The 23,676-nt window shown below is 39.4% G+C and overlaps 1 protein-coding gene across 2 annotated transcripts in view; it reads left to right on the forward strand.

Annotated features, from left to right (window-relative positions):
• The first annotated feature begins 480 nt into the window (after positions 1 to 480).
• dennd1b (DENN/MADD domain containing 1B) overlaps positions 481 to 23,676 on the forward strand; it is a 141,608-nt gene continuing 118,412 nt past the window's right edge. For both annotated transcript variants that reach the window (XM_077584944.1, XM_077584942.1), the window contains exons 1-2: positions 481 to 629; positions 1,046 to 1,110. In XM_077584944.1, the coding sequence (XP_077441070.1) occupies positions 613 to 629; positions 1,046 to 1,110 (82 nt within the window). In that variant the 5' untranslated portion in view covers positions 481 to 612. The remainder of the gene's footprint in view (positions 630 to 1,045; positions 1,111 to 23,676) is intronic.

Genomic DNA, 23,676 nt, shown 5'->3' on the forward strand with positions numbered 1-23,676 from the left:
TAAGACAGTCGTTCCACTAAAATGTCTAGTGAGTAGGATCTCGAATAAATGCTCAAACGATTGGGTTTGCAATTTTTTTTTTAATGGGAAGATGCAATTAATTATGATTGTATTTATTTTAATTTTATATATATATATATATATATATATATATATATATATATATATATATATATATATATATATATATATATATATATATATATATATATCTAAAATCAAAAACTAAAACATCAAGTCTAGTACAGTCGTCATCTAATTTCAGACTAAAAAACTGCAACGATGTCGATGTAACGGGAGAAAAACCACCGACGTGATGACGTCACGGTCCGTCTGACAAGCACTTCCTGGAGTGATGTTTGTTGTGGGAAATAAGCACAGTGCAGCTCGACTGGGCCCACATTAACGGAACAAGGACGAAAGAGACACCGTTCTCTTTCATTTGGAGATGTGGCAGCTTTCTGCACGGGCCAGATAAGCCACAGGGACGGACCGGGACCAGGACTAGGACCAGGAGCAGGACGAAGGGGCTGGGGGGGACATTTGTCGGATAGCCGAGCAGCAGAACCGCCGACAGACAGCACGGAGCTGTCGCGATGCGGTAGCTAAAACATGGACAGCAGAGTCAAGTAAGCCTTTTACAATTTTACTAAGTGAAATAGACATTTGCGTTTACATGCATGGAGAACAAGAAGAAGAAAAAGAGGAAATCCTAACCGTTATGTGAGCCTTCTCTGGTAGTGGATTTAAGAGACACACCAGCTGGCTCGACAGCTTTTTGGGTCAGTCTGCTGCTCTGTCTGCTTGTTAGCAGCTCTGCTAACCTCCTCAAAAGACATGGCAACGTGTCCCCCGTGTCCGTTCAGATATGTTGTCAACTTTTCATGCATAACTGTGCGTCTTTATGGCATCAGAATAGAATTCTGCTATTGGCTCGAGTAAGATGAGTAACTATGAACTTTGTTCACAAGGCATAATTAATCGATTACCTGAAATGATAAGGCACATCCTGTTTAAGCATTCATGACTCCCCCTCTTGTTTTAGGGAGAACCCAGAGAGAACGTTTGATCTGGTAGTACATGTGGAGTCTCCAGCAACTAGAAATGGGGGTAAGCAATGTCATTTTTATCACTGACTGATAATCTCCTTTCGTCATCTCTGACCTAATTTTATGTGTTTAAAACTTGCCTGACCCTCTGACTCAAACTGGCTTTCCATTATGTCCAGCTCCTGCTGTAATATAGTGTGCAAACATGACAGCCCTAAGTATTAAGATTACTGCAGTATTAATGTAATCACTGCTCATACTTCCTGCTTTTGGTTCATGAAGATAATGCTGCTGTAAATGAAACACGGGTCTATTACTGAATTCACTTCATGCAGGAACAAATATAAGTGTTACCAACTAAAGCAGTGATTTCCAAACATAGTGCTAAAGCACACTAGTGTGCCGTGAAAGATCATCAAGAGTGCTGCTGGAAATTATCCAGTTCCACTAGTCTAGAAATTATTGATCAATTACAAGTATATTTTTGGTCAGTGATGGCAGCTGCATGGATCAGTGGGTAGCGCCCGCTAACTTAGGACTCAGGGTATTGGAGTTCAAATCCCGGACAGGGTGAAGAGTAGTATCCAGTTGGGTCCTTCAGCAAGCCCCTATATGCTATTTTTCACTCCCCAGCCACTGTTGTGGGTAGGTTGCATCAGGAAGGACAACTGGCGTAAAAAGTGTGCCAAACTTATCATGTAAGTCGCTGTGGCGACCCCTGACTGACAGGTACTGATGTAGCAGAACTAGGAAGAACTAGGGGAGGGTGACAAATCATCAATAAGTATCGTGTTAGACACTTGATCTAAAACGCGTTTGATAAAATGTTCAGGAAAAAAATCTGAAAGAAAATCCTGACCTCTGCATTCCACATGCTGTAGGGAGAGGCTACGGTATGCCATTAGATTCGTGCCACAATTACAAGCACGTAAGAGGAAATTTTGAAAAATTGGATTGATGTTTTTTGTACTTGTACTTTGTTACTGGTTTGGTCATTGTTTTCCAAAGTGAAAACAGATGTTTGCAAATGTTTTATTTTGATTAACCACAGAAGATAATCAGTCTTCTTTCACAAAGGACTACAGAAATCAGTGAAAAATTATTGTTAATAGGCTGAAATCAGAGGATTTTGACAATTTTTTTAATAAAAAAATGGCTCCTAACAATTATTCGATTATTAAAATAGTTGTAGATTAATTTGGTAATCGATTACTTGATTAATTTTGACAGCTATAGTTCAACCCCCCCGCCCCCCAAAAAAATCAAGCCGAATCGCTTCTTAGTTGTTAAACTAGAATAAGCCTATAGTTTGTTTATTATTATTATTATTAATTTAATTTATTACAATTACATTATTTTTTTCCTAACTACTGTAAATTAAAACCACATGAATAACATTCATTGCTATTTTCTTACTCATTTGTAAGAAAACTAATCTTTTGGGAGATGGACGGACAAATACGTGTTTTGTTGTGTTTGTTTTTTGATGAAAATCTAAATGGGAGTTTGTGTCTCAGGAATGCCTTTGGTTGGGGAAGATAACGGTTTACTGTGTAATTATAGGGATTGTATTACTGTGCAAACAGGTTGTTGTCATAATTGTTGTAGTAATGTTGGCACCAGGACGAAAAGTTAAGCGACTAAAACCTACACTGCGTAACTTAGTGTTATTTGCACAAAGACAAGCACTCATTACGTTTGTTATAATGTTCTGTATGCTTCTTGGTTGACGTCTTTTCGAAAGCAAGGTCAGGGGAAAGACAGCAGAAGTTCAGCTGCGATGCTTCAGTTACATATTAGTGCTGTGCAACTGACCTTCTAGTCTGCACTTTGCTGCTGCCGTTCAGTTTGTAAGATAACCGCCTTTCTCGTTGCACCCTGACCCTTCAAAGATTGTTTTGGAAAGATCATGCTTGGGTCAGCAAGTTGTATTAACTGTTGTTCCATTTGCAGTGGTCAAACATTCCAACAGTCACCGCAGGGACAAAAAGTGGCAAGGCAGGCCTAGAAAGTGACTGCTGGCAACATGATTTCCTAGTATTTGTGAATATTGGATCTGAAAACGGCTGTGTTATACAATGGAACCCAACCCAACGTTGCTCCTAAGTCAAATATCACATACAAGCATTTTCACAGCATATTATTACACCAGCTATCTTATTTTTGCGCTCTCAGTTTTGACATTAAGGGGGTGTTATGTCGACGGTTGTGCAGCTGCCTTGCTAAAGGAGAGAGTAGACTGCAAGTTGTCCTTGGATGTAGTTCTGATATTGGATTTTAAAGCAAACTCATAAAGCAGCAGCATGTGCTGTAATAGCCCACTTCCTCCACATATGATTCAGGGTCAGGCTCATATCCGGACTTGTGCTCCCTGGAGCACAGCTACGCAGCAATGTTTGCACACACATATGCATTCAGCTCAGTCATTTGGGGTGTGGACTCAGACCTGATGTGATTTATTATATAGAAAAAAAGTCACTGTTGGAGTATTTTGTTTTTAATGTCTATATACTGTGTATACTATCGACAAGCAGGTGCCAATGACAGGGTTTCAAATTGGCCAATAAATGTATCTGCTAATATTTCATTAAACATTTGTGTATTTAACTGTCTTTGCCCAACCGGCTAATTTTCGTGTACTTTGTGACATGTTTTTGACTCACTGCTGTGTGGAGCTCATTTTTGTCAAAGAAAGGGTTAACGCTGTGAGTCATAACTAGAAAGGCTTTGGCCATGATGTGAAACCTCTTGTCACTCACTGCAATCTGCTTCTTTCGCCAAAATGCATCGCTTGAGTTTTACGTGTTATTTCCTTATGACCTGACTAAAGTAGAGACATGACTTTAAGTAAAAGAATGATGACCTTAACAACATGAAATTTAGGAGATATGGTGGAAGACTTCAACTCGTCTGTATTCTTATGTGACTTTCTCTCGTTAACAGAACACAAGTGAAATTTCACTTGGACTTGGACTGCAATTTAGTTCTTAAGTACCTTAGTCTTTACCAAGCATATAAATCCAGTTTACGACAACATACTTAACAGTGACCGGGAGGGAGCCATGCCTGAGTCAATGGAAAGCTCACGTGGTTTTGCTGATGTTGCAAACACCGCTTTGCCTTCCTCACCACATCCTGGTCTTGCAGGCCCTGAAACTAGATCCATGTATGACGCTGTCACACAACCAATCTGATGTTCAGGTCACCTTCAAAAGGCACAAGACTGTTGTTCAATGAAAATGACTCTTTTTAAGATGGCCTGTGTCTTCCTGTGTTAACTAGCCTTCACACCTTCTTTAATCAGACTGTGCTGATGACACCCACATGTTGGCAGGCAGGCCTGCAATGAGATGGTTTTATTCTCTTTTTGTTGTTGTTTCTCTTTGGCTAATAACAACTAGTGCTCTTAAAATAATTTCTTAGTCATTATAAAGAAACACTCAGACAATGGTTGCGTGTGTGGAATGAATATGAAAAAAATGTGTTGAAAAGAACATCCTATTATTTGTTTATGGCCTCATTTTGTCTTAAAAGGTTACAGCATCCAAAGTAATAGGCAAGAAAAGAGGTGGTTGGCCCCCTGTAACTGGAACACTATCGAGTAATATTCGTTTGTTGTACTTGCTCCATATCTACAAAAATAAGTTGTTGAATTATTTAAAATCCAATTGCCAGCATGTCCAATAATAATCTAATGTACTGTAATCCTACATTCTCTTATGTTAAAATATTATTTTTATCAATGTTTTGAAACATTTTTTTGTTTTCACTCTGTGTTCAGACTGAGGTTGCTGTTAATGGTTGGTTTTATTATTATTATTATTTTGTCTAGTATCGTATTATGGATTGCCATGTTGTATTTCTTGTATTTCTTTCAATATGTTACGTCTCAAGGGGTTCATCCCACATAAATAAAGAATTTTCACCTATCTGTGATGCTAAATTTTGATGGAAGCTGGATTGTGAGGCAACAGTGCAGCTAATTTACATACGGTAATACCGGCATCCCCACACCAAGTTTCTCTGCCCATGACTCTGCTGCCCGGCTGGCCGAGGAGCTGCCAGTTGCACAGTTGAAATGATTATTATTTTATTTTATTTTTTTTACTGTACTTCAGATTTATTTATTATCTGAGGCTAAAAATAAATTTTACTTTGAAAGGTGACTGGATTCTCTCTCTTATAACTGTCTATGACGGACTCATGACATGTCAAGATGCTATCTTAGTTGCGTCGCGCTGATATTAAATCCACAAGCTAGCAAAATGAGTAAAAAACATACGTATTTGGAAAGTTTCTTTGCATGGGGAAAAGGCCCAGTGATGAGACAGCATAAGAACCTATGACCAAGAAGAAAGAGGAAGATGCATTCACAGACAATAGCAGGGGACCTACTTGAAATATGGATTTACGGTGACAGACAGGTGATGCTCACGCATGAGGCCTGTGCTGCACAATATGCGGCAATCAGCTCTTGATTTAACATTATGATAAGTTATTCATGGACCTTATTTTGTTCTGCAGTGTCTTGTTACTTATGTTGGCACATTTCAGGAGGATGCTGCTAATGTAGTTACATACAAATGTGGCTTCACCTTTATTGTTGCAGTATATCTCCAAAATAACACAGTTTTTGTGTTGATCGAATCATTCATGGTAAGCGTTATCATAGAGACCATTTTTATGGTGTTTGTGCTACTAGTACAGGTACAGTACATAAAAATACAAAATGGATTTGCGTTTGTTGTTGTTTTAGGGCTGGGCAATTTTGCCCCCAAAAAATCTCATATTTTTTGACCAAAAATGTGGTTTACGATTTTTTTCTCGATTTTATATTATTGTTTATGTATATATCCCGATTTTATATTATTGTTTATATATATATATATATATATATATATATATATATATATATATATACAGTATTCACTTTTCAATTTGTTTTGCCACTGAAAATTGGCTGTTTTCAGCATTACCAGCCCACTATACTTCATTTCATAAGGATTTTATGTTACAGACGATGCAGAGGCTGATAAGCGTCACGGGCACGTCAAGTGAAAGTAAGCTTGTCTTTCATACTGGTAAGTGCTTGCAAGGCGATTCCGTCTTGACAAGATAGTGTACATGTTGCGACCACGCAGCGACATAAACGTGCGCATTTGTGCTATTCACATAAGCTTGTAAATGTCTATAAGCAATCAGGATAAAATATCCAATTTACCGCAGGCTAAATATTTCCTCGCTCTGGCGATTGACCAATATTGGAGCTGTTCAGAGTAAAACTATCATATAGCTAGCATTTGAACCACTGCCTAAACAAATGGCGTGGGGCAACTTGAGCTATATACTTGCGGCTAGGTGGCAGTAGCACATACTTTGCTTCTCCCGTGTTCAGCAAGTGGTGAAATCGAGTCTTTCTCACTGTATACAATATCATTAGCGAGGTGCAACGTGTCTGCTTTTATTGTGCCCCTTTCTTGTCATACGTGCTTCCTTGTGTAAATGACACCCCCACAGTAAAAAAAAAAATTTAAGCGGGAGTTTGTTTGCTGTTGTTGAGTTCCTCCCGTATGGAGTGTGTGAAAATACGACTGGCAGAGCTAAAGTTACGGAAGCCCAGAAGCGGGCACGGCGCAACGAAAGGGGGAAAAAACATCAATGTTAAAAAGATTTTAATCGTCCACAACAAAATACTCGAATTAATTCAAAAAATCGATTTATTGCCCAGCCCTAGTTGTTGTAGCATTTTATTAATCAGCCAACTATTGTGGGGTTTTCCCTCTATTGTTTATACAGGTTCAAAACGTATTTAATTGAAGTATTGAGTCACCACTGGCCACATGGTGCGGTTTTGTACAGTTTGCTTTCGAAGCTTTCGACAAGCACACGCGCAAATGACCAATTTTTAATTGAAGACACTGTCCTTTAAACAGACGCTAAATGTGAATCCACTGAAATGATCTGTTGGTTGCTTGTGTACATTGGATAGAATGACCGCGTAGGAGGATCTCATGAGACTTCCGAGGGTCTCTGATGTTATGCCAACAGGGCTATTGAACCACTCTAAACGCTATAGGCTTTTGTACCTAATGATGCATGCATGACCTTTACAATCCAACGTTTTTTCATTTTCCTGTGCAAACAGCAAATTTGTTCATGTATGATGTTTAGGATATTTTGTTCCTGTTACCTGCTATGGGTATGTTTGAAGCTTCCCATCTGCCTCAACTGGTAATTGAGTTATGTTATCGTCTCTGTAATTCAAATAACAATAGATTTCTAGTGAACGTATCAAAAAATGTTCTCCAGAATAATGAATTGACTAGCTAGGATAGCATGTATCCGCCAATTTAATGATTGGTAGGGAAAATCCTGAAAATAAAGCTCAAAGCAATGGTAGGCGCGTGCGTATATGTGTGGACTTTGCTCTCCACTTCTAACCACGCCTGTGTGAATAGATGACAGACACTGGCCCCTTTCCCCCCATGCAGGTCCAGAGAGACTTGGCCTCCCTGTTCAATGCGAGCTCAGTTGTGCTTAGCTCTGTTGGCTCAGTGCTCTTTGGATGCTCAGGCTGTGAGTGAGTGTTTCCTCAGAGCGTGACTGGCATGCTAGCTACTAGCAGTCCTGGCTACATAAAGCCATATTGATGTGCTTCCAAGATGCTGCCAAAGCTAGCAGATGATGCAAAAGCTGCCAAGGCAGTAGGTGGGGACAGATGCTACCTGTCCTCACCCTCTCCCTTCAGCCAGATTGTTTCCAGTAACAAAGCAATAAACTTAAGAGATCAGCATATCAGTTTACAACTACATTCATGCTGTAATTACGGAGACAATTAATTCTTTCTAAAAACTCTGAGTATAGCTGTGGGAACACAGACACCTTCACATGACAAACTATTACCTGTGTAATTTGTTTCCCCCGTGTCCATTTATTTATAGGATACGAGAAAAAAATGAGGAAAAACCAGGAAACATTTAATAATTCTTTAAAAGTGAACAAATATGCACTTTTAGAATATTAAAATGCATTGTTATCTTGTTTTACAATTATAGACATGTCGATGACCCCTGATCAAGAATAAGCGAAGTGCGCATCTCCGCAGCGCGGTGCATTATGGGTAGGCCGGCACTGTCATTGAAAACTAATAGAGTCTAACGGGGGAAGCCCAGATTAGGACCATTTCAACCGTTGGAAAGTTGATGTTTTTTTAATTGAATCTATTTTAAACATACATAGCGTGTCATTACTGACTGCCCTCTGCCGGGACACGACAGTTAAGCCTATTTAAGTGCTTATTATTTGACTGAATGTGTGCGCTATACCGGGAGTTGGACCGAGGACACAACACCGGGACGCGATCAAGAGACGGGTAGGAGCGTTCTTCACTGAAGGGGTCAATTGGGGCGAGAAGCAGGTTCTTAAATGACTGTCACTCCATTAGTTTGGTTACATGCACGTCTTCTAGCAAGCTTCGCAATGCTTTCTTCTGTTCCATCACTTTCACTTTGTAAAAAAAAAAAAAATTTTAGTCTCTTATACGTCCATTTGGATCTTTCTTTTCTGTCTGGAAATTGGGAAGAGTGAACGGAGGTTTACAGGCGTACACTTTCGTCTTCTCAAGCTTTGCAATGTTTTTTTGTTTTTTTTGCCGATAAACTCCATTAGGACAGTTGAAAATGGCACCAAGTGCACCTGTCGTTTTGTCACTTAAGGCTGAAAGTCGTTTAAACAACGCTGGCAAGCTTTAAGGTGTGCAGTTACGCAAACACGTTCAGCACTCCATTCCCCGCCATTCAAATGAAGAATTTGTTTGGTAGCAAATTATTTTAAGAACTTGATTTATACGCATGCGCAAACGTAATGCGCACTTCGCTTATAGTGCGCGTTACATTAAGAAATGATCTTTGCTTTCACAACAGTTACTGTATATTGTACAAAAACATTAGCTTGCTTAAATGTTAAGATACATATGAAAGTTTTTAAATTGAATGAATTAATAAATGATAGTGCTAATAATGTAAATAGGCTGTTGGAGCTCAATTAGGTGTGTTTAAATAACTGTTCAAACCTCATCGAGAAACACATCCAAAGAAATCTACAACAAAAAGTATAGAGCAGACACAATTTGGCCTTTTATCTGCATGATGTTTTAGTTTGACTTTGTCCAATTATGAAATGTCTCTTTTGTACAGTATCCTATGAGATGTGGAGGTCTCAAAAGGGTCACCTACTGTTCGCTAGTTCAATAGCCGTCTGCTTGCTTCTTTCCTCTCGCCCCCTCAAGCAGAACTCAGATTTTTTTCCCCCCCTCATTTCTTTTTTTCACCTTTTGTATTCATGGAGCAAAACTCACATGTAGTAGAACTTTTAGAAAAGGTTGAATGTTGGCATTCTATGAAATGTCAGCATTGGTCGTCGACCCAAAGCTCACTTATTCCGCTGTGTGATTGGATCCCGGCGGCATGTTGAGTTCATGGCAGAATCACACTCAAATCGGAGGCCGTTGGAGTACTAACAGATGCCATGGCAGCCAGGAGGGTGTTGATTGGTCATTAGAGAGGCCACACTCCTTCACTTGCACTCTTGAGAAGACCCTTGGTTCTCACACATTGTTTATCTCACAACCCTTATGCCTTTCTAGTTTGGCTCACCCATGTGACTTTACTAAATTAGCTCATTTACAAAAGATCAAGATGTCATCCAAGTCTTTGTTCTGTTTCCTCAGAGTCAAATTAAGCAGGTATAATTGCTTTCACCACTATGGTATTAGTGTCAGGTTGGATATAGTAATGACTAGGGTTGGGCATTTTAATAAATGACCGTGATCAATCAAATTTTTTTTTTTAATGATTCATTATATTTAAAAAAATATATTTTCATTATAGATGGGTGAATCCTATGAATTACAACTTGTTTAATGCTAGTATCATGTCGAGCAAAATAACACTGCCCAGAGGTTTTACCGTAGCGTGTGTTATGTTGTTAGTGCAATTAATCAAATTGTAGACCTTCTTAATGGCATTATTTAAGGAAATGTTGGACATGCTGTATGTACTTGTCAACAGTACATTTAATTCCTCATCTTATGGCTCAACACAATCCAAACCTGTCCCTAAAAGGGAAACAGTTAGTTCGATACTAGTAATGGACTTTTAAATCCTCAGTGTCAATCCGTAAGTATAATGTTTCCAGTGTGCCAAAAAGTAAGAGTTGATTTGGCATGCATTTGTAACAGCTTCACCCCATGTTCTCAAGCATCACTTTTTTGTTATTGTCTGGAGTCATTTGTATCTCCCGAGTCCCTACTCAGAGTTACTCATCCATTCATTACTCTGTCGGAACCTGGTGCCTGTTGGGTCCAGTTCCAACTTAATATCATTGAAAAAGACTGAAGGTACCTTTGGTTTGTTTCTAATGAATGGACTCTATCATGATGCATGCACCATTTCCACATTTGGGGTACGGCGGCATGCTAACTACCGGTTGCTAGGCTAATGCATACTGTAGCAGTAACGCTGACAGCATTAAAATCTTGTCTACATAGACTTGCACGGCTTCTATTGAGACATTCAACTTTGTTTATTGGCACATAAACAACCTAACTGTAAGATGAAGATATGAAGATAAATGTTGGCACGGCTCGAGACTTTCTTGATCCCCCCGTACCCACACCTTCGAGACAGAGCAGCTGTAATTATCCTAGCCAGGTGCCGAGCAGGGACAGTGGGAACGTGAGCGGCCAAAGCTGCACGGAGCTCACCATTGTTAAAAATTCACAACTTTGATGAGATTTCCACCTTGAAAAGCACCAGCTTCAAACTATTGAATATATCTTTTACGTAAACCCGCATTAACAAGCATTTAAAGAATGAAGGTCATTTTCCTCCAAAAGCCGGAAACACATAACCCGCCGAACCTTTGGACCGGAAATGCTTGATGTACTACATATGCCTTTCATATGGTCCCCCACATGGAGTGATTTAAGATCCTAATATTTGACTATCAGCTCAGTCTCTGTCAGTAGTTGACCTGTCACTATTTATAAATGGTAATATTGTTCCCTTTTTTATTTTGTGTTTATTCTCTTTTCAACACACTTTTCAGTTACTGCCATTGCCCTTTTCTGCTCATTTAATTTCTGTTGGTAAGCAAAAGTGTTGAGTCATTGTTGGACCTTGTAATATTTTTTAATCAACCTTTTCCACAGATAGTTTGCCGACACAAACAAGACAACATTTTTCAGTCTGCTTTCAACTGTATCGCATGGATACACGGGCCTTTCGGGGAGCATGGAGCGGGATTCTCTTTTGGTGCCATATGACTTCGTGAAATGCAGTGCTTGGCGCACTCCCTTAGAAACATCCAACACCCTCTGGACAGCAGTTGTTTCATCTGAATAGTGTGTATTGGCCAAAGCATGAAGCACTGGGCCTGAATGTGTGAGGTTAGGTTTTGATTGGCGACAAGGTTATTGCTGTAACAGCAAGAGGTGAGCTATTTGTAGATCGGGCATCAATAAATTATGCCTAATCGAATAGTTTTACCGCAATCCCTCTTTATTTTTCCATTTTTCATTTGTGTTTACAATAGCATCTAGATGGGGAAAAAACATGGAAATACTTCTCGGCATGGAGAATCCACTGCAGGCTATTTATAGACTAAAACTGGGGAAATGTAGGGCCTGATCAATAATTTAAAATGCGATGATTTTGATAAATGCGGAAGTGGCTCATTGCATCACTTTCACTCACAGCTTTACAGACTTTACTGTTGTTGTTTTTGCTGGCTGTTGTTTGTGTGCGTTCATGGTAATAGACCTAAGTGAATATATTCCTCTGTGACCATTCTTCAGATCCTGTGGGTAGCTGTTGGATTATTAATGTTAAAACATGAAGTCAATGAAGCAAAAACGAAATGAGGATCCAGCTGAAAGTATAAGCTCTTCTTCACACGTATGTCAAGAGATGACTGTCGGGAACGAAGAATACGTGTAGCACAGCAGATGGCATTTGTAATACAAATATACATACATGCCTACAAATACACACAACCAATCATTTGGAGGCTTAAGTACAATGATTGGCTGGTTCTTATGCATGTAATGCCAAGATGCCCTAGTTTCACCCACAAATCAACTGGATTAGTTCACTCCTGCTTTAATTCTGCTGTGGTGATACTAATCTTGCCGTGCCTTGACAAGTGGGGTTAATAATAATAATACAAAAAACTCTACTCAAAAATCTTTTGACTTTTGACGCTGTTAAGGGAAGCAGATATGGGATATTAAAGACATTTTGTCTTAAACCAATAAGAGGACTCCATTATTATGGCTATATCATTTGACAAACATCTTGTGGTGATGTGCGGACCTCAAAAGTCAAATTCAAAACTCATGACTATATTGTAAAAACTAGGGAGGTGAATTGCCTAGTACCTGGCGATTCGATTTGTATCACGATTCATAGGTCACGATTTGATACCGATTAACCCCGATACGAATCTAAAAGTTGATTATTGCGATTTTAAAAATTGTTTTTACTCAAATTTAGAAAATACTAATAAGTAAACTTGTACATGTACACTGTAAGATTTGTATGAAAATGTATTTGTTTAACTGAAACTTCAGACTTATAACTCTGAGCCACTGTATTTAACAAACAATCTGTTTCATGTTTGAACAGCATTGAAATAAAAATATTAAGGCTTAATGTTCCATTAACATAACATTCTTCCATGCTAAATGTGTGAACCCTAACCGTAAGTAAGACGTTTTGTTGAATATTTCCATAAAAAATTTGATGTTTAATCAATTCGAGAATTGCACGCTGTAATATCGCGATATATTGCCAAATCGATTTTTTTTTAAACACCCCTAGTAAAAACTATATTATATACTATATTGTGCCCAAGGGCACCATGTTGGCGACTCCTGATCTAGAATTTAACTGTATCTGTGTAGTTACTGTATGTCACCATGATTATACCGTGTGTCACCTTGTTTATACCGTTTAGGGTCAAGCTCAATCACGCTGGGTCCTTGTGTAGTTGATTGGGTCCGCACCAGAGTTTGATTACCACGTTAACATGTCACTAAGTAAACCATCACCAAGGAAAAAGTAAACTACAGTTTAGTTAAAACAGACCCGGCTAGTGTGAATGCAGACATGGTTACGCATTTAAGAAAAAGTTAAAGAAAAAAAAAGAAGTGCTTCTCAAGCTTAGAATGACTTAGTCATGTAGATGCTCTCCCGGCTTGCTTTGGCTCTCTTGGGTGTGGTGATTGGATGGCCGTATTAAGAGTGGCACAGTGTGATGAAGGCAACAAAGAGGAGCCATGGACAACAATGGAATTAATCCAGCATTTTTTGTTTGTTATTTATTGAAATAGGAAACAGATTTTTTTTTTTTTTTTTTACACCCGTTCTACAGTCCTCAGATTGTAATACAATAACTAAACTCCTTTACAACTGCATGGAATGGAAAGATGGAAGGACAACAAACAGTTGGAATGTAGAGATCCATTATTTTGATACCTTTGACATTTAAAATATAAAAACTTACGTACACTGTGAAATTTAGACCAATCGAAAAAGATTAATTCATCAGAGACTGGTATTTGGACCCTCTCTGAGCCCTCATTGTAAGCTAATGCAAAATGATCTCTAAACCACATGATGTAAAAGACAGATCTGTATCTTCCATCGGTAATTAAGAAAATCAACCTACTTATTGACATGATATGAGTACTGGTATTCTGACATCCAGACTCTTAATTTAGGCACCAAGAACAAACCCAAGTCAAGCAGAACTAGTGGTACAAGCCTGCTGTCTGTGCTGTCATTTCAGTTTCTGTCCTCACTATTTACATGTCAACAGCTATGCCTCCAGGGTATGTCTCTCTGTTCAAGGCTACTCTGATGTTGCCTTACACCCTACAATTACTGTGAAGATGATGGCGTTTACATGCATGTTGTAGCCCTATTGGCCCTTAATTTGGGCTTTGGCCTATTTTTCAGGACAGAAAATATAGGTCAATCTTGATGCTTTTGTGGATGTCTTAGACCATTTATCATTTGAAATGCTACAATTTGTTTACAGACAGACAGTCTGTGTGACCATGCGATACTTAGATTTACAAGCGTGTCAGTCATTGGCTCGTCTCAGTTTACTGTGTATTTTAAATTGTAACATGGGTATTAATTGCCAGATTTTATATCCAGGAAGGCAATCTCTGTTTATACCAGTTGTGCTCTGTAATTCTCATATTTTTTAGGTGGGTCTGATTCTTTAAAATGTTTAGTATAGATCTGTGTGTGCATCCGAAGCATAGGCTGTATGCTCATACATTCCCTAACTGCTCTTTAATAACGGCTACAAGTCCAAGTTATACTCCAACATTAATATGTCACTTTTTTTTTATAAATTTCTGTGTAACTGCGCCACAGAGTTGCAGTGTATTCACAGCACAGAATTTGTTTCCACACCTCCACCACAGTGCAATATATCATGTAGGGCTGCACACTATAGCCAAAAATTCATATCACGGTATGTAAATAGCATCCTTTAACTGTAGCAGTATATGTCACAATATACAATTAAGGGTAAAACATATTTTTTAGTTAATAATAATAATTGAATGAATTAATATTTTCTGAATAGGTTTGTTATGTAGCCCATTAGAGAAGCTAATTTGTTAAAATAAACAACAAACACAAATGTGAATTAGAATAACTTTTAGTGTACAAACCTCAAGTGCGAATTAAAAGTCCCTGTGCAAAATAAATTAAGCCACGTTAGCTAGCCAGCCATAGCTTGTACGTAGTTAGCAAGAGCGCCGCAAAGTAGCTTGCACCAAGCATTCCTCCATACAAACAGCGAAGTAATGGGCAACTGTTCACTGTGGAAGCACTTTTTTCTATCGAATGTATTTCTAAAAATGTTAGTGGCCAGTATCTGAATTTTGGATTCCTGGATTTTTGGTGTCTTGAATTTCCTGACACATTCCCGTAACGGTTCGGGCGGGCCACCGTTCATGTCGAATGCTGAATTCTATTTTGAATATTTGAAACAATCAGTATTTTGCATTCAGTCATTTCCCTAGCAAAATATGGATGATCCATAGTGTTTTATAGCTCTGCAACGGGCTGTTTCTATAATTACAAATTAGTCTAACTGTTCTCAACATCAATTGCTCACTTCTTCAAGAACACGAAAATAAAGTGGGTATCGTAAACATACTTATTTCACAGAGGTCTTTCTCCACTTTATCTTGAGGCTGTCCGTACAATTTCAGCATTTGTGTCCCACTGAGCAGTTAGACTTGAGGGAGGTACGATATGTAATTGACATTGTTTCCACGATTGGCCAGTAGGGTCAAATTCATACTTTCTATCGAATTTACCGTTTATACTGTGCGCTCCTGCATGGTATCACCGCATAAATTCGCAGTAGCAATTTGCTGGCTTTATAAAGTTGAGTGCAAGTGACTATGGTGAACTCTCCTTTCACACTAATAAGTGGTGAATTTCTGTGTAGAGGCATGAAAGCCAGTGGCTAGAAAATGGGAATTTAGATTATTGGTTGAAAGACAATCACTGTATGTTTATGTTGGAAATTAGGGCTGAAATTGGATTTATTATTGATTACTGTACACTGGAACTTCTCAGATTGATTACTGTCCGTTCTGGAAAGCTGGTAGGCCTCTGAAACAGGTGTTCAGCTGTAGAAACAAATTGACTGCTGTTGAAATGAAGCCCTGGAACTAGGGATGCACCAATACCACTTTTTCCAGACTGTCTCTGAATGGTTGCATTTTTCCCCAGGATTCTGATAAAATGGTATCTTTGGGTTTGTGTCTGGCATTTTTACTTTTTATCCTCACCATGTGAGCGTAAAAACACCTTTGCCACTTACCAATGACACAATAATATTTAAAAACTGTACATTGTGTACGTACTCACGATTAATTTGATGAGTGTAGGATGTCAAGACGAATGTGAAGTGGCAAATTACAGCTGTGCTAGCGAGTCATGACTCACATCATAGAATAATTAAATGCAGATCGTTTTCTGTTTTTTATTACCGTATTATCATTATGTTTGACCTATTGCAATTTGTCAGACAGGCAAAGATAGAATAGAAGCCTTCTTGTGAGATATGCTAAGGTGCCTTCAGATATGTAATTGTACAACCTCAGCAGTATTTGATAGATGTTCCAGTGAACTTTTGTACATAGGGAATAGTTCAATTCACTGTTATTTTAAAAAAAAAAAAAAAAAAACTATTTGTATTGTGTACCAGCATTTTGCCCACCAGCCCTGCAGAACTTTGAGCTTGTATGTGACACTCTGTGCTTTTAACGGGTACAGATGTTTTGTCTTCCCTGTGGAAAGACTGGCTGACTGACTTAAAGTTGGAATGCCTGACTGAGAGCTGTCTTTCTGTCAGCCTTTGCATGTGAACTTCAAATCACAGCTCAGCAGCAGCGTGCATGTAGCCGCCAAAGGCAAGGCTTTTCACTGTCATCAGCACCATGCTGCTGCCTCTGGGTGCTGTGCCATATGACATTAACAGAGATCGATCCTCTCCACACCTCAAGGAGCTGCCGCGCGACACAGTGTTTTCTGTGATGCCGCAACCCACCACCTCAAAGAGTAAAAATAAACTCTCCCCTAAGCATCTGCTGCTGTCTGACAATCACCTGATCATCGGCTTTCCTTAACTTTATGTGCATCCAAAAACTTCGTTTTGTCACACTCCTCAAAATAGGATTCCTATCCATCTGTCTGTCAAAAGAGAGACCGAACCAGCGACCCCCAACCCTCTAAAAAGGAATTCGACAAGGAATCACTGCTTTATGCTTGGTCACCAGAAAATATAGCACAGTTTCTCTGCAAACCAATAATACAACTGAATATATACAATGAAGAACCCAGTGATTTGCTGCATAGACGTAGTCTGGACCAGCTCTTAATTTTCCAGGTGTGTCACATGGTAATTAATCACTGCAGAACGATTTGCTTCTTGTTTTGACACTTTGTCGTTAGTATTTGTTTTAAAACACAGTAACATGAGAGTGCTTTGCTTGCATCGTCAAATATCTCAACATATTGCCCTATTCCTATAAAAGCCTGTGCATAACCTTCCACTATAAATCTTTCAAACATGCTGTCTGGTGTTGTGATAAGCATTTAACTTCAGAACTAAAGTTCATTGTCCTTATTAGAACTAGAAATGAAATTTTCATCCCTTTTTTCCCCAAAACAAGATAGTATTTCAAATTGGCAGTGCAGAAAAAGCACAAACATACATTCAGTCTTGATTGATTGATTGATACATTATAGTTACTGATTTGGTCCATATGCCAAAATTGGTGTTTCCAAATGTCTTATTTTGACTAACACAAAAATAATCAGTCTGCTTTCACGGTGGGCTACAAAAATCAGTGGATATTTATTTACTGTTAAGAGGCTGATGTTCCTAATATTTGGACAATTTTAATTTACACAAGGTCTGATGATGAATCGATTATCAAAAGAGGTATAAATTAATTTGACAATTGATTAGTTTTCAGGTAATCTATTAATCGTTGCAACTCTACTGCAACATTTGAAACCAGTAAAAGTCATCAGAAACCTGCATGGACCAAAGTTATTGACTCACTACCAGCGAACAGTGCCTCTGCTGGTTGTAGCCAAGTCATGCATTCCAATGGACGATAAATTAAATGCGTCAAGATATGATTGACATAATTTAAAAACAAACAATCAATGGGCTCAATAAACACTCACACCCCTAGATTTGATTGTCTGCCTAAAACAAGGACGCACACAGATTTTAATGGATAATTCCAGACGGGCATCTTAGGTCTAAATTGTTCAAATATGATTTTCAGTACTTTACTTTTCTCTGCTGTTCTCACTGTGGTTGTTCTGATGGAGTCAGCGACTGCCTTGTGTCTTACAATTTTGCTGAATGTGTTTTTCTGCTGTTACTTTGGCTGCGTAAGGCTTGCCATGGATAGCTGACTCGTGTAGCTTTAATGTCTGTGATGTTAGCTCTTGAGATGGTGAAACAACTTAGTCCTCAGGCTCTCTTTATTCTCACCTTTTTCCTACAAGGCTTGCAGATTACGATCTTGTGTCCATGCAAAGTCTAAGCTCCGCCTGTGAGTGAGGAAGATCCACACCTGAAAACTGAATATAAAACAAGGCTTGTGCCCGTTTGTTCATTTTGTTTTTAAAGTCATTCCGGGTCCTTACCTTTAATAATTCTGTCTTTTGTTTTACAAAAATGGGCTGCATGAAGATAAATGTGTGACATTAAGATGTACATATAATTATTATTATTATTATTATTTTTTAAAAATCTTTCATCATTTATGGAATTGTCATCTTTAACCTGCAGTGATGACAACCTTGTTCAGCCATCTGTCCTGCAATGCTCGATTTGGGAAGAAGAGTTTGAGCTAAATTTCAGACTTTGTCAAGCTTCATAGATTTTATTTTGTTGTAAAAATGAAGCCTTGATACTGGTTACATCAAACAAACAAACAAACAAACCAAGAACCAAACAAATATTGAACACGTTGTGTTGAAGATGCAGTCAAGCAGAGCCTCCGTTTGGCGTAATGTTGGACCAGTATGGAATCTGACTGGAAATATCAGCACTGATATGTGGTGATACACAGAGGCTGTCACAAAGGTTGCCTCCATATGCTATGCCACTCATTCGTGAAGCTGTGAAATTGGGTTGCATCCCAACTAGCCTGGAGACAGTATCGCTTTCACTTCTCTCTTTCCATCTCTGTCTGTGCATCGCTCCACTTCACCCCCTCCCTCCCCCTCTCCTTTTCTCAGCTTGTCCCACTGAAGCATTTTTCTCACTTCTTCGGGAAAATGAAACAACTAATGTGGCATTATTAGGGTCACATCATCTCAATGCAGCTCTGTCTTTCGTCTTCTTCCAGTGAGGCTGAGGCTGTTGTTTATCTTTTCAGATGTACATGAAGAAGTGGATTAGAAAATCCCCCTGGCCACGATCTTGTGCATGTGAAGCTTGCCAGTTGTTGATTTTTTTCTTTTCTTTTTCCGTCTGGAAAAGCACATGCAACCCTTAGAAGTTGTTTTTCCCTCCTTTTTGTTGGCTTGGGTTGTAAATTGTAAAATAAAAATGAACACCGTCACATCTATTTTTAGGCTTGGATAGTTTCAGTTTTGAAATGTTATTCTTAATGTTCTGCATTCACGGTGGCAGATTGATTCAAATGACCAGTTAGAAAATGTTGCTTATTTTCAAAGTCAAATTGAATGAAGGTAGTACCAATGTAAGTAGTAACAATGTACTCACTTGAGCCTCGCACCACCTCTTTCAGTTCCTCATTTGTAATTTACCTAGTGTGACCAATCAGTTTTTAATAAACTTAAGGACCATATCATCTTTACTCGAAACCTCTGCTGACTAAATCAGCATGAAATGTAATGCCATTTACCGCGTCGAGGCCTGGTTGATTGGTAAAAGCAAAAAAAAATGTTGTAAATGTCCAAGTGTGTTTTTTTCCGGCTGGCCTTTTGAAAGATGCCAGTTAATCTGCTTACTCTTTAAACTGCAAGCGGAGGAGTTGGGCCTCCTCCCAGCCAGAATAAGTCTACTGATCCAGAAGTAAAGCGATGACCACCTCAGTTATTCCTTCCTTTAGGTTGCACCCCCTCTGATCTTCTTTAGCCACCCTCTGAGGGAAGAAAGCTCCTTCTTCTGACAATGGCCTTTTTTTGCCATATGTTGGCTTGACATCTTCATCAGGTTCACAGCAGGGTACCTTAGTTAACTTTCACTCCACTGCCTGATGGGATTTTCTCCCTCTGTTTCCCCAATCGGCCCGGGCTCAAAGTCTAGACAGCCTCTAGCGCATGGTCCCTCCAGCCCTATGTCCACAATGGCCGTATTGTGGATGCTTACCAGCGGCAGCTTCCTCCTGTTACAGCATTCTGGCTGCTGCTAAAACAATGCTTTTGTACGGGGGCATACGAATGAGGCCTAATCCACTACATACTGTGAAATAAGTCTCTCTCACAGATGAGAGAGCATGCAAGAAAAACAGAGTGAATGAAATCACTGCCAAAGAGGTTAGAGTGCAGCAGTTTAACCCCTGGCCAAGAAAAAGGGAGGAAAGCAGGCGAAGGGAGCGAAAGAAAGGAGGAACAAGAAGAAGCAGGCGCAACATCCCTTCATCTGTGGAGAACGGATGGAGGAGAGAGGCTGCCGATGGCTTTCACAGTCTCTCTTCTCACCAGAGGAGCTGGTGTTCACCATATGGGATTTGGCCTCCCTTAACAAACAGGCCCCCTATTCACACATAACACATATTCAGCCGTTTGTAGAATGAGGTGAAAAAAGTGTTTTTTATGCTTTTAGAGCAATGGATGGCCATAAGGGCTCCAAGTCTGTGTTTGATTCCCACAGTATAGAGGCTTTCATCTTTGTGTTTTCACAATGGATTTGGGGTTAGGTATTTTTCTTGTTTTCAACGGACCCTAAATTCAGGCCATTGAGTCGATGAGATGATCCTGCGGACACACTGCGGGTGCGTTTCACATTTATCACTTTTTCCCAGCACGTATAGGACATTTTGACGTAACCTTAAATCAACTTAACACTTACTTTTAGTTTTTTGACAAAATGGCTTAAAGTTAAATACTTCACATGCAGTCCTTGTGGGCAGTGTGAGCTTCCTGACACATGGCATCTTGTGCCAACTTCTTCTTCCAGCCAGCAGCATTAGGAATGCCATTCTCTGCCAATAGCTCCTTTTTGTCTTGCTTGGAAATCCCAAGAAGCAAAAATGTATGCCAAGATGAAGATGCCAGCACTTTTCATTTTTAGCCTACTTGGACGTGCCAATACGCATAGAATTATGAAGACAATTGTCATAAGATAGGAAAAAAACAAACATATATTTTTTACCTCTCCATGCACATATAACACATCAAATACAAGCCAATTTACTCTGTTATTTTTTAAAAAAAATTTAATGGAATGAAGGGTACCTTTCACATTTGAACTGTTTAGGCACCTGGAATCGCTTCCCGTACTCGATGGTATTTTAGAGTTGAAGTCAACCCCAAAAAATTCTTTACAATAGTATGTTCTATGAAGCCCCTCTAGTCTAAACACAGTATTCTGATAAGTATTGCGTTTCTGGAATATGAATTACAGTAAGCAGCAAAATCCACCCCTTTTTATTCAAACCAGGAGTGGCCATTTTGCCTCTTGCTGTCAACTGAAAATGACATCAGAGTTACTCAGGGCACCGGCAATGACCAATCACAGCTCACCTGTTTTCTGAAGCTGAGCCGTGATTGGTCCACAGTTCATCGTTTCTCTTACATATTCTCCTCATAGCCTCCTGCACCTTCCCTGATGCCCTGCACTCCGTTCCCAACACCCTTCACCTATTAACCCTCCTCTCGCCTCGCTCACTTTCCACCGCTGACTTTAAAAGACATGTGTCTCAGGAATAACCAAAGCATTGATTTTTCTTTTCCACCATCCCCACCACCCCCTCCTCTCAGTAAATGTGCCATTGCTCAGGGGCTGCTTACATGTTGCCCACATGCTGACTGTTGAAGGTCAGCCATGCTTGAAGGCCCCAGGGATCAATGGACATGCTACCATACAGTAAATAATCTGCCATGAGCTTGCTGTCTCACTGTAAACATGCATGTGACTGTTTACATGGACCCACGTGCACATGGCAGGGTCCAATGGTCACACCTCGCTTGTCGCCACATTTGGCTGCCACTGTATTCTTGGGTGTGAAATTAGCAATCCGCTTCTGGATAGGTGATTTCAATTCAATTCACACAAACTGTTTAGGTTGTTTTTCCCCTGGTCATATTTTCTGCCAGCTGCCGCAGCCAATTTACTTCTTTTAGCAGCTCTCAATATTCAACAATAATCAATAAGATTTTTGGGGAAATCTAAGCCTCTATCCCACTGAGAGGTGAAGGTTTGCGAGTATTTTTGAGAGTAGCAAATTTCGTTTTTCCATCAGTGTTTGTTCAAGGTCACACACGATTACATTCAGATAGACATTCACCATCAGTTTTAATGGACGCAAACAGGTTTTCTTGTCACAAAGAAGTTTTTAACTTGCTTGGTTTAACTTTCTTGGTTGGCGAACGCCTGGCAAACGTCTTTGCGACCGTTTGTGACTTCGAACGAACCCTGATGAAAATCAACATTCGCTACCTATGCAAACACTCGCAAACCTTCGCCACTCAGTGGGATATGGGCTTTTTTCCAGCCTCTTGTCTTTTTCACGCCACCACACAAACCCGAAACGTTGCATTGTTTAATAAAAAACTAAGATATTGCTGTTCCATTCATCAATATCTTTGTACCTCCCGATTTTTATGTTGCTCTTTAAAAATTTATAAAATAAAATCATCATCGTGTCCACCCGATATTGATCAACTGAAACTAATGGCCTGGATTTCCGAATACATGATTGGATTGGGCCAACTGTTTCTTGGGTGGCATGACAAGAAGTTACTTTACTGTTTGATACATATTCAACTGTTTATTGTCAGGCTTATTGGCAGTCTAGTTACAGTAAATCACAACCATATTCAACCTGTAACAGTACATGAAGTTGTGATTTTAAACAGTAAATAACACATTTTTATTTAGATTACTTGCAAATTCTCTCTACAATACCCTTCAACTAAAATATGATCCATATTTATGTGTGCATGATAAAATACTGTACCTCCTTAATTATAGAGGCCCTCTTTTTATTTATTCAGTCAAGACACCATGAATTGCGACATGTAGTGGTGCAATCAATTCAAATTTGAGTGTGTGGTTTGTAAGGAGTGGAGGTTGAATTAACAGTTCCAGGATCTGTCATGGTGACATTTGTGTCCCCGGGCGGAGCAGCAGGGGTCCTTTTCACCCCTGTAACCTTCAACTTCCAGCCTTAACCCCCTTCAGGCCCCCTCTTGCGCCCTCTACACGCCCAGTAAGAGCGTAAGAGAGTGAGAGAATAATGCGGGGAGAGCAAGGGGTGGGGGCTTCAGGGGAAAGGAAGGTTAGAAAATATGAAACAATAAGGAGTCTTCCTCAGTCCTCAGAAATTAGGCAGAAGAGTGTGGTTTGTCTGAATGCAATAAAGATGTGGAAAATATTGTCAATTGACATTTACTTAGATGAGTCATATTTTTGGTCTATTTGTAGTATAAACTATTAATATAGGCAATTTTTAACTTGATCCATTATGACAAATTATATCTCCTTTGAAAGTCTAAGTTTAAACACTTCAGCATCTCTTTTAAGGCAAGAACTGTACCAACCTGGTGTGTATAGAGAGTGGGACTATATTTTTGAGTGAACTCCCGTCTGTATTTTAGGCCAGCCCACGTGGGCCTAGTCCGTCCCTCGTCGGCAACAGGCAATTGGCATTGAGAACGTAATTCGTGGGTGGTGTCTGGTCGGTGCTGGATTTCACTTTCCTTTCTTTTCTTTGGTTCTTCCTCGGGTCTCCTGACGGCCTCACGACGGCTGGAAGTGTTTGGTTTAGGTGAACGGTATGGGATTTTTTTAATAGGTTTTAGGTGAATTAATG

Source organism: Vanacampus margaritifer, chromosome 13 (assembly GCF_051991255.1).
Source record: "Vanacampus margaritifer isolate UIUO_Vmar chromosome 13, RoL_Vmar_1.0, whole genome shotgun sequence".
NCBI classification, from domain to species: domain Eukaryota; kingdom Metazoa; phylum Chordata; class Actinopteri; order Syngnathiformes; family Syngnathidae; genus Vanacampus; species Vanacampus margaritifer.